An 11,739-nucleotide genomic window follows, 5' to 3' on the forward strand; every position below is an offset into this window, starting at 1 on the left:
GCCTCTGCTTTTACTGTATCCGCCCAAAGGGTACAGTTCTGACTAGTGAGGGGGGGGGACCAGAATCAACCTAAGGAGATGTAGATCCCAGACCCCTAGCTCATCCAGCTGTAAAAAGCTCCTCAGAGAAAAGTACTAGGAGAAACCAAGGCCTTCCTCTCTGAGCCCCACTGCCCATGACTCCCAAGCCAAGAAAGTTCAACGTTTTCTTTAGCAAGAGTTGATTTATTGACCACAGAACAAAGTAGAAAACTCCTATAGTTCATATCATTTACCCTCCGTCAGAAAGAGGCCACTTGGTACGGGCAGTGCCTCCCCCTTCATCTCCAGCAGGCCCTTCCAACCCAGCCCAAGTGGTGTCAGAACTTCCTCAAGGAAGTACCAGGCCCACAGCCATGGCCCTTGGCCTTAGTAGAGTTTAAAAATGAACAGCAAAGCTGTGAGTGACTGCCTGCCCTCCACCCTCAGGCCTAGTGCACTGGGGCCCAGTACACTAGGGCCTGGCACCCTATTCTCAAGTGGCATGCTAGAGCTGCCTCCTGTGGGTCCTCCACCCACCCAAAGGCCAGCTCCCAGTGACCCAACCACTGAGTGACACACAGACCATCTGGTGGGCTGGCTTTACTTGCACATAAAATGAGAAAATATTCAGTGAAGCTTTTTCTGTCCTAGAAATGTTTTTTAAAAGGCATGAGGAAGGGATATGAGATCCTCATTCCCTCTTCCCCACCAAGTGAATCCTACAATCAATCAGTCCCAGGAATCCTCCCTCAGCCTACTTCCTTCTGCATCCTGATAAGCAAGGAATGGGCCATGAGGACCCAGGGAGCAGCTAGGGAATCATGAGGCTCCAGAAGGCCCAGCCAGGGCCCAAAACAGATGGCAGCCTTAACAGAGGCAAGAGCCCGAGTGCCAAGAATCCTGGCCCCTACCCTGGGAGGCCCCATCCCCCTTACTGAATGCATATTTCTGAGAAGCCCAAGGGTTCTTTCTCTGTGGAGCTCAGGGCTGCTCTGCCCAGTCCCAGCCTGGGGCAAGCAAAGGTTCTAGAAGAGGGAAGGTGGGGCTTGTCTATGACTTAGGGCTGCCACACACATCTTCCACCATAGCGATCCCCAAGATTCTTCTGGCAAGATGACTTCTCACCCAACTAGAAGCAGCAGGAGAGTGGGAGGCAGGAGCCCCAAGGCATAGTCTCCAATCATTAGGGACTGTTGGGTTCAAGGTCTAGGTTTGGTTTTTAAATTAATTGTGGGAACAAAAGTGAGGTGAGCATCAGAGAAAGAATGACTGTGCCTAGGGGTGGGGGTGGGGGTGGGGTCAGCTAGGGTCTGGGATTGGTGAAAGGAGTGCGCATGTGGGGGTCAAGAGCACTGAACAAGCAGGAGGCTGCAGGCCTCACACTCAGCGACAGGTACAGGACTGGGCAATCATGTCCTCATATTCTTTGTACAGGATGCTGCCACTGGCCTCGATCAGCAGGACACTGATGGCTGAGTACTTGTGAGGGACGCACGAGGGCCGGGGGATGCTTCCGTCCACCAGCTCATTGATAAGGTTCTGAATGATGGCATGGTTGGGTGAGCAGAGGCCTGAGCGCAGTACCCGTGGACAGGCCCCTTTGCAGTAGTTGGGGTTGTACAGGTGGGGGGCGATGATCCAGTTGTCCCAGCCCAGCTGGCGGAAGCTAACCTGGAAAGGGTGGAGAGAACACTGGGTCTGCTCTGGTGAACGGCCAGGCACCTTGGATCTCATGGGGTCCACCTGACGGACTCGCCGGACCAGGGAAAGGGCAGCAGCTCCCTTCAGGGTCCCCTCCGGAAGTTCTTGCAGCCCAATTTGGGGCACACTCTTAAAGGTGTTGTTGAAATACAGAACCAGGAAAGCAGTGTCAGTGGCCAACACCTGCCTCCACCCAAGGCCAATCTCAGTCCTTTCTTGCTGCTGACACCTGACTTGGATGTGAAGGACTCTCCTTCCCTTCTGAGGCCAGACTTGCTGCCGAATGTAACTGGTGAGATCCATCTCTGCCCAGGCCTCAGGCAGAGTAAAGCCCGGGGAGCCTCCACCCAGGAGGACAGTGCTCTCGTGGGCCCAGGGTTCTACATAGCAGGAGAGATGGGAGTGAGACACACGGAGGCGAGGCTGGTAAGCAATGGCGGCCCTCATGAGCTGGTACACCTCACGGGTTGGCTGAAGCGGGAAGTCTAGGGTTTGCACGTACCAGGGACCTTCAGAGAAAATGAAGGAAGGAAGAACAGAAAGTCAGCTTCCAGCCACCCAGAGGGAGTATCCCCTCCCAACCCACCTGACCACAGCAGCACAAATGATCAATTGAGGGCCGTGGTTTCCTTCTCCCCTCAAAGCCAGCTCCACATTAGCTGGTCAGTGACAGGCCAAGTCAACAAGCTCCTGTATGTGTCAGGCACAGGGGAGAGGAAAAACAACCCTGATCCCTCAAGAAAGAGTGGGATTCGAATGCGATAAAGTGTGTATGGAAAAGGACAGCACAAGGTAGTGTGAGGAGGGAGAGAGCAATGGTAACTGGGTAGTAGGGGAATAGAGGAAAAGAACATAGAAGATTAAGGATTCTGACAGGCAAAGGAGGGAGGGCATTCCAGGCATGGGGAACAGTTCATGCAAAAGCATGGAGACAGGAGATGAAAGAGAACACTAAGGTTCAGAGAAGTTAAACAACTTGCCTAAGGCTACACAGCTAAGACCTGGCAGATACAGAATTCAAAAACCTCCAACCCCAAACCTAGCCCCCTTTCTATGGTATCACTTTCCTTAGTGGGTGTTCCTACCTACCCCAATTCTTCACCAAAAAAACCCCCAAGCAGAAACCTTTCAAGGATCAAATGCTCAGCAAAGATGAAAAGATGAGGTCAGATGCAAGGCCAGTACAGAGAACCCACCAGATGTGCTCTCCCTTTCTTCATTAGCATCCCAAGCCATCAGGGAATCTCAGCAGACACAGGACCCTGGGCTAACCAGCAAGCTGGGACAGCAGCCATAGGCAGCTAGAGAAATGGGTCGGCCATTCTGCAAAGAAATTCCCAACTATGGCCAGCAAGTCACTCAATTGTTGTGGAAAAGAACTAGAAACAATTAGGGAGTGGTAACCACTATGCCTGGAATGACACTAGAGTTCAAATCCAGCATCAGAAACTTACTACCTTCATGGCCCTTGGCTATCTAACCGCTGCCTGCCTCAGTTTCCTCAGCTGTAAAATAGAGATAACAATAGCACTCACTTCAAAGGGTTGTTGTGAGATGCAAATGAAAATAATTATAAAAAGCACTTAGCACAGTGCCTGGCACATAGAAGGTGTTATAGATATTCTTATTCTCCTCTTCTCCCTGATGCAATATTATTGGACCATATGAAATTATGTGAGAAACTATTTCAGAGACTCCTGGGAAGACTTATACCAACTGATACAAAGTAAAGAGAGCAGAACTAGAAGAACACTGTATACAGTGACTACAACAATGGAAGGAAAAACCAAGAGCACTAAGCATGCTGCTGGGCAGACTCCTGCCAGAGAGGTATTAGACCAGATGCGGCATGAGATGTACATTTTCAGACGTGTCCAAGATTTGCTTTATTTAAAAATATTTGATAGAAGGGAAGTTTTTGATTTTGTTTTAAAGGGCAAGTGTTTGGGAACAGGTGGGCAAGTGATCTTGGTGTTTGCCAAATACAAAATAAAAGCTAAATGTTGTTTCCCCCAAAAGAAAGCAAGCAAAGCTACGAGCCTATAGGGGCAGGGAACTGACTAAGTGTCTTTCCTTCACATTTTCTCCAGAAGGAGGAACAAAAACCTATTAGGAACATAGTTAACAAAGACACAGCCCTGGAAAGGGAACTTCTCCCAGCTCTTCTGCCTCCAGCTGCATGGGGAAGGTGAACCAGGAGTTTCAGAATACACTCAGTTTGGAGTTCAGATTTCACCTTGCTATTTCCTACCTGTGAGACCCTGGACAAGTTACAACCTCTCTAGATCTCCATTTCCTCAGCTCTAAAATGGGGAGTACATTAGGGGAAAGCATTAACTAAAAGTCCTCAAAGATCCCTCTGAGCTCTAAGCATTTTCATTTTAATTAAATTGTCTTTTTGGTGGGGGGCAGGGCAATGAAGGTTGAGTGACTTGCCCAGGGTCACACAAGTGTCTGAGGCTGGATTTGAACTCAGTTCCTCCTGAATCCAGGGCTGGTGCTTTACCCACTGCACCACCTAGCTGCCCCACTTCATTTTAATTAAGATGGAGCTCATTAGTAGAAAACTGAACTGGGGTGTGGACCAGAAATAGGGGGTAAGAAGTTAGGCACAGGAAGAACTCAGAGCTGAAGGAGTTTCCCAGAAGTGGAATCTGGAGCAGAGGAGAAAGAGAGACCGAGAGAGAGAGAGAGAGAGACCGAGAGAGAGAGAGAGAGAGACCGAGAGAGAGAGAGAGAGAGAGACCGAGAGAGAGAGAGACCGAGAGAGAGAGAGAGAGAGACCGAGAGAGAGAGAGAGAGAGACCGAGAGAGAGAGAGAGAGAGACCGAGAGAGAGAGAGAGAGACCGAGAGAGAGAGAGAGAGAGAGAGAGAGAGAGACCGAGAGAGAGAGAGACCGAGACCGAGAGAGAGAGAGAGAGAGAGAGAGAGAGACCGAGAGAGAGAGAGAGAGACCGAGACCGAGAGAGAGACCGAGACCGAGAGAGAGAGAGAGAGACCGAGACCGAGAGAGAGAGAGAGAGAGAGACCGAGAGAGAGACCGAGACCGAGAGAGAGAGAGAGAGAGAGACCGAGAGAGAGAGAGAGACCGAGAGAGAGAGAGAGAGACCGAGAGAGAGAGAGAGACCGAGAGAGAGAGAGAGACCGAGACCGAGAGAGAGAGAGAGAGAGAGAGAGAGAGAGAGAGAGAGAGACCGACCGAGAGAGAGAGAGAGAGAGAGAGAGAGAGACCGACCGAGAGAGAGAGAGAGAGAGAGAGAGAGAGAGACCGACCGAGAGAGAGAGAGACCGACCGACCGAGAGAGAGAGAGAGAGAGAGAGACCGACCGACCGAGAGAGAGAGAGAGAGAGAGAGAGACCGACCGACCGAGAGAGAGAGAGAGAGAGAGAGAGACCGACCGACCGAGAGAGAGAGAGAGAGAGAGAGAGAGACCGACCGACCGAGAGAGAGAGAGAGAGAGACCGACCGACCGAGAGAGAGAGAGAGAGAGAGACCGACCGAGAGAGACCGACCGAGAGAGACCGACCGAGAGAGACCGACCGAGAGAGACCGACCGAGAGAGACCGACCGAGAGAGACCGACCGAGAGAGACCGACCGAGAGAGACCGACCGAGAGAGAGAGACCGAGAGAGAGAGACCGAGAGAGAGAGACCGAGAGAGAGAGAGAGACCGAGAGAGAGAGAGAGACCGAGAGAGAGAGAGAGACCGAGAGAGAGAGAGAGACCGAGAGAGAGAGAGAGACCGAGAGAGTCCATGCTATCATTCAGAACCTTATTGCCTTTCCTCCGCCATCTTGGCTCTGCCCCCTCCGCCCCCCTGCTCCCAGTACCCCATTCAGAAACTTGTCAAGGAGCTGGTGTATGGAAGCATCCCCTGGCCCTCATGCATCCCTCACAAGTACACAGCCATCAGCGTCCGGCAGACTGAGGCAAAGAATACGAGGGCTCAAAAGAAATGCCTCATTCTGGGGCATGTAGAAAGATTTGGTTTTTCTTCCCCAAAGATCTCATTTTTGAGCTCGTGTAGTAGAAAGCAGGCAAGAGTGGGCACCAGGAGACCCTGGATTCCAGTCTTGGCCATGGGACTTCCTGGGCCAGTCACTGCTTCCCCTTGCCCCACTTCGCTCATTTCATTTGTAAATGGAAACAATGAACGGAAATCCCTTTGCAAAACTTTTAGGGGCAATAGAAATATGGCCATTATCAGGATATTCACATTGCCCCAAGAACTGAAGAAACTCGTTCCTTGCTGAACAAGCAATGGGTTCTCCTTGGGGTGGGCTTCAGTTGACAGGTTGCTCAGGACCTTGGGATACCCACACCCTCCAACACATATCAATGCACCCATGTGCCTGTCACATGGTGAGGGCCCATCCACAGGAACAGCCCTCCCATCCCTGGGAAAGGGGGGCTCAGAGCACCCCCCCCAGCCAGTTGGCCAGTCTTTTATTTCTTTTTCTTCCTACTGTCATCAATCTGCTTCTCTCTATTCAGGCAGTCCTCTGTCATCTCTCCTCTAGCCTCTCAAGTTAACATTCCTAGCTCTGGTCCATTCTCTTAGGTGCCCAAGTGACTTTCCAAAAGTCCAGATTCAACCTTGACGATTCCCAAGCTCAAGAAACCGAAGAGGTTTCCTAGAGTCTTGAAAATAAGTCACTAAGACCTCCGTTTGGCCTTTGATAGCTCCAGCTAGCCTTTCCAGCCTTCTCTATACGCCAAACTTCCAGGCTTGGTGTTATTTACATAAGAGATTCGCCATCCCTCCCTTCCATGTTTTTGGTACTGGTGGTCGGCTCCCCAGGCCTGGGACATGCTCCCTTCTCACTTCTACCTCTTCCAATCCCTAGGCTCCTTCAGGCACAGCGCAAGCGCCGCCTCTTCCACGACGCCTTTCCCAAGCCCTGCACCTGTTCACGCCTCTCCCATGCTTTATACATGGTCTATGTTCTCCCAGCAGTGCCAGCTCTTTATGGGCAGAGACTTTGCGCGCGCACACACACACACACACACACACACACACACACACACACACACACACACCCTGCCTAGCACATGGTAGGCACCTTGGAAATGCTCGGTAGTTGTCTGTAGTCTGGTGGGGTAGGAAGGGCCCTTGGGGATGGGGATGGGGCCATGCCCTGGAGGGCCACATGGTAACATAACCAGAGGCCAGCTTGCTTTCTCTCTCTGGAAGGAGTGACTCACCTCCACTACCAAGCATCTTCCTGCTCCCAGGCTCCACCCTTCCTCTGCTACCCCTCCCCCCCCCCAGCCCCCTCACTTCCTCCATTCGTCTGGCTGCCTCTCCCCAGGTCCCAGCCTGAAGATTGTTTCAGACCGCCCGACCTCTTTGGCTGCCTCTTCACAGCCTCCCTCAGCTGAGGCAGTGCTGGGATGAGAAGCCCCAGGCAGCCGGATTTCTCCACACCCACTCCCTGGGAGGAGAGGGCAAGAGGCCAGCTTTCCACCAAGCCTGAGGCTACGCTGACACCAAGCGGCTGAGCCGGGGCAAAGGCTGTCCGGACAAAGGCTACTGGAAGGCCCTAGACTGAGATGGGAACTGGGAGGAACCTCAGACATCACTCAACCCAAGGCTCTTGCCAAGGCCTCAACCCCAGAGCTAGGAGGAGCCGGTCAGACTGAGGGGACCTTCCCCTGTAGTTCCTGGGGTCCTCAGAGAAGGGCTGGAGGCCAAAGACAAAGGCCAAAGAGTCTTTTCCCAGGTTCAGGCTCTTAGCCATTATAGTCAATTAACCTTCCCAGGGTGTCTACAGGCCACTTTCTTCCAGCCCCCGGACAAAGACAGCCCAATTAAAGTCAGTTATCTGACTAATTGGCCTGGGGGTGGGGCTTCCAAGCACAGGTGCAATTGGCCTCCTGAGGCAGCTAGAGTTCCGGCAGGTGGGAGTCATGGGGCCTGGCTTCTAGTCCCAGCTGTTACCTCTGAGCTGTGTGACCTTGGGCAAGTCTCTGGGCTGAAGTTTAGTGGCCTCTTCTGGAAAATGAAGGGGCTGGAGCAAATCATTTGCAAGGCCTCTTGCAATTTTAAATCTGGAACTGGGGTCTAGGGACTTGCTTTGCACAGTATTTTTATCACCAGATTTCAATAGAATTGACTTCCTTTGTAATCCTACACATTGTATTTAATGCATTAGAAAACATTCTTCTGAGAAGGGGCTCGGGGTCGCTCAAAAGTAAAGAATCCCTACTCTGAAGCTTGCTGCGATGTATGCCAATAGTAAGTAACTGAAAATAGGGACCTGCGTTTAGCGATTCTCAACCACGCTAACCTAACCGAAGAGGCGGCCTCAAGTGCTAAGACTGCTCTATTTGGCCTCAGGGGAGGTTCTCAAGAGCAGGGGCTGTCTTTGCCTGTCTTTGTGCTTAGCACAGTGTCTGACACACAGTAAGTGCTTAATAATGTTGATTGACTAATGTTTATTAGCTTCATCATGACCTTGGGCAAGTCATTTGTCTCCTGGTGAGTGCCTGGGCAACTCTTTAAGATTGTAAATTCCAGAGCAGATGTGCGAATCTGTAAGAAAGGGGGCTCCCTTTACCTATGACATCTTGTCTAGGCCAAAAGCACGGTTATTCATAACTGATGGGCGACTCTCAAAGTGCTTTCAAATTTAAAGCACTTTACTTGCACTGTCTCCTTTGAGAGCCTCCCAGCAACCCTTTGAGGTAAAATATATGCTACAGACATTTTCATCCCCATTTCGCAGATGGGGAAACCGAGGCCCAGGGGAATCTAGGGGTCAGAAGTCAATCACATTGACCACACTAGACCCCCTGCCTTTCAAGACCGGCCTTTTAGGCAAGAGTTACTAGAGACAACCCCGCACACCCTAAACAAGCCTCTGGCCCTTGCTGCTGGACCCTGGGGGGCAGAGAGAGGAAGGAGGGAGGAGGCCTCTTTTCCCTGACCTCATCCTGGGCTTCCAGGAGCAGGGTGGGGCGCCTCAGCTGGGAAGTGGCAGGCCGCTCTCCCTCCCTCCCGGCTGCAGGGAAAGGGATGACTCACGTCTTGGCCCCGAGGCCCTGAGACCCGCACTGGGTGGGGGTGAGGAAGGAAGAAAGGGACAAAGGGAAGGCAGGTGTGGAGGCCGCCTGCATGCGTCTCTCACTTAGCAGCCCCGACTCCCAGAGGGAGAGCACCTTTCTCGGCCGCAGTTGGGCCTCCGCGGCCTGGAGTGCCTCAGTTTCCTTCTCTGTAAGATGAGGGGCTGTGCCAGCTCACTGGCCGCTAGGGCTCCTCCCACCCCGACACCGCCCCTGCCCCACTCACCTCGGGGGTGCAGCGCACGGCGGCCCTTGGGCTTCACTAGCCTTACAGCATTGGCACGGAAGATGCGGTTCTCCCGCGGGCGTCCGTGCGGGTCGGCACTTTGCCGGTATAGCTCCAGCATGTACTGCAGCGGCCGCCCGCGAGTCGGCTGCCATCGGGGGGGCTTCTGGGGCGCTTCTTGCAGCAACGCCCCAAGCAGGGGCAGCAGCGTGGGCACCTGGACTGGCGCCACAGCATCCTGGGCGCAGGCACTGGTCGGGAAGCTCAACCCCAGGGCAAAGAGCAGCGCCCACGGGAGCCAGCCTGGGCCCACAGGGCCCACTGTCGGGAAGAGGGGGGTAGGGATCTGCGGGGAAGCCATGGGCATGCGGGGACCTAGACTAGCAGACAGCTGGACTTGGGGGGGGAGGCATTAGCCCCGGGCTCAGCCCAGCCTAGGTGCCCTCGAAGGGGCCAAGGAGCAAGCCCCGTACTGTTGGGTGCCGGCTCTCCGCTCCTGCCTCACTCAGGTGATCCCATCCCTGCCCCCAGACCCCTTATGAGCTGCCTAGAGGGGAGGGGAGGGGAGGGGAGGGGAGGGGAGGGACGGGCTCCCCCTCCAGGAAGCCTTCCGCCTTTCTCCATGATCTCCAGCTGTTTTTCTAAGAAGGCTGGCTATCTGGATGGGAGCTCCTTAGGGCAGGCCTGGAGAAGAGAGGAGATTTAAAATGCTGGAGATTTAAAAAGGCTGCTGTTCTTCCCTTCTCTTAATAAAGGGGCAAGCCAGCGGCCCACCAAGGCTTAAGGTCTCTTAAGGTCTCTAGGCCTCTCCTTGGCTTCCTCTTGGCTTTCCCTTAAGGAAGGCAGCTGGGGAGAGCCAGCAGAAGAGGGCCCCTTGGACTGGAGCAAGCGCCAGACTTGCCTCTGCCCGGCCCGCTCTGAGGCACCTCAAGGCTGGCTTCCCAGCCACCAGAGACAGCTCAAGCCTACCTAGTCACACTCTGGGCTGCCGGCGAGTCAAGTCTGTTCCAACCTATACTTCCTGCCAAGGGACTCAGATCCCCAAATCAGAACCCCCAACCATCCAATCCACCCACAGAATCGAGGCCTGACCTCATTGGTCATTGCCCACCTCAGCTTAGGGTCTTTGGTGTCCGATGTCCCAGGTACCCAGGCTGTCATCCTCTACTGCCTGATCTCTTAGCCCCTGCCCCCCATATCCAATCAGTGGTCAAATCTTGCCGATTCTACCTTTGCAGCATGTCTCAAATACACCTTCTGACTCCTCTGATACTGTCACCGCCCCCCACCCTTATCCCTGCAGGCCCTCATCACCTCACATATGGACTATTGTAACAGCCTACTAGTGGCTACTAGTGGGTCTGCCTGTCTCAAGACTCTCCCCAGTCAAATCCATCTTCCATTCAGCCTATGAAATAACTTTTCTTTTTTGTTGTTTTGTTTTGGTGAGGCAATTGGGGTTAAGTGACTTGCCCAGGGTCACACAGCTAGTAAGTGTCAAGTGTCTGAGGCCGGATTTGAACTCAGGTCCTCCTGAATCCAGGGCCAGTGCTCTATCCACTGCGCCACCTAGCTGCCCCAGAAATAACTTTTCTAAAGTGCAGGTCTGACCATGTCAACCTCCTCCCCCCCCACTCAGTATTGCCTCCAGGGTCAAATACAAAATGCTCCATTTGGCATTCAAAGCTCTTTTCCAGTTTTCTTACATCTTACTCCCTGATATGTACCCAGACTCTTTGATCCAGTGATGCTGGCCTCCTGGCTGGTCCAGCTCTGGCCATGTTCACTGGTGCCTGGAATGCTCTCTCTCCTCATTTCCTCACTTTCTCCAGAAAGCCTTTCTCAGGCTTTTCCTCTGAGATTGTCAGTTGGTCATTCAGTCATGTCCCATCCTCTGTGACCCCATGGACCACAGCACACCTTTCTGTCCTCTGCTACCTCCCGAAGTCTGTCCAAACTCATGCTCCTTGCTTCCATGCCACTATCCATATGATCCTCTGCCCTCCCCTTCTCCTTCTGCCTTCAATCTTTCCCAACATCAAGGTCTTTTCCATCTTCTCATTATGGGGCCAAAGGATTTCAGCTTTTGCTTCAGTATTTGACCTTCCAGTGAATAGTCTGAATTGATTTCTTTAACTATCGACTGATTGTATCTCCTCCTCAAACTCTTCTCTAGCACCACAATTCAAATCGATTCTGTGGTGCTTAACTTTCCTTACGATCCAACTCTCACAGCCATACATCGCTACTGGAAAAAACACCATAGCTTTGACTAGATAGACCTTTATTGGCAAAGTGACGTCTCTGCTTTTTAGTCTGTTGCAGTCCAGATTTGCCACAGCTTTCCTTCCAAGGAGCAAGTGTCTTTTCATTTCATGGCTACAGTCACCATCTGCAGTGATCGTTGAGCCCAAGAATATAAAATCTGACACTGCTTCCATTTCTTCCCCCTCTGTTTGCCAGGAAGTGATAGAAACAATTGCCATGATCTTAGGGTTTTTTTTTTTATTAAATGAAGTTTCAAATCAGCTTTTACACCGTCCTTTTTCATCTTCGTCACCAGGCTTCTTTTCCACTTTCTGCTATCGGAGTGATATCATCTGCACATCTGAGATTACTGAGATTTCTGCTAGGAACGTTAATTCTGGCAGTTTTTTCACACTCTTTTAGGCTGTTTTGCCTAAAATTTTTATTAAAGTACAATGGGGGGTGGGGTCAGGATTGT

The 11,739-nt window shown here is 52.3% G+C and overlaps 1 protein-coding gene across 1 annotated transcript; it reads right to left on the reverse strand.

The window, feature by feature from the left end:
- Positions 1-1,404: 1,404 nt before the first annotated feature.
- Positions 1,405-11,257, reverse strand: BMP15 (bone morphogenetic protein 15). The gene is made up of 3 exons (XM_043973961.1): positions 11,234-11,257; positions 9,015-9,405; positions 1,405-2,231 (listed from the first exon to the last, which is right to left on the reverse strand). Exons 1-3 carry the CDS (start codon positions 11,255-11,257, stop codon positions 1,405-1,407), a joined length of 1,242 nt encoding a protein of 413 aa, XP_043829896.1.
- Positions 11,258-11,739: the final 482 nt, after the last annotated feature.

The sequence above is a fragment of the Dromiciops gliroides genome, chromosome X (assembly GCF_019393635.1).
Source record: "Dromiciops gliroides isolate mDroGli1 chromosome X, mDroGli1.pri, whole genome shotgun sequence".
Lineage (NCBI taxonomy): Eukaryota > Metazoa > Chordata > Mammalia > Microbiotheria > Microbiotheriidae > Dromiciops > Dromiciops gliroides.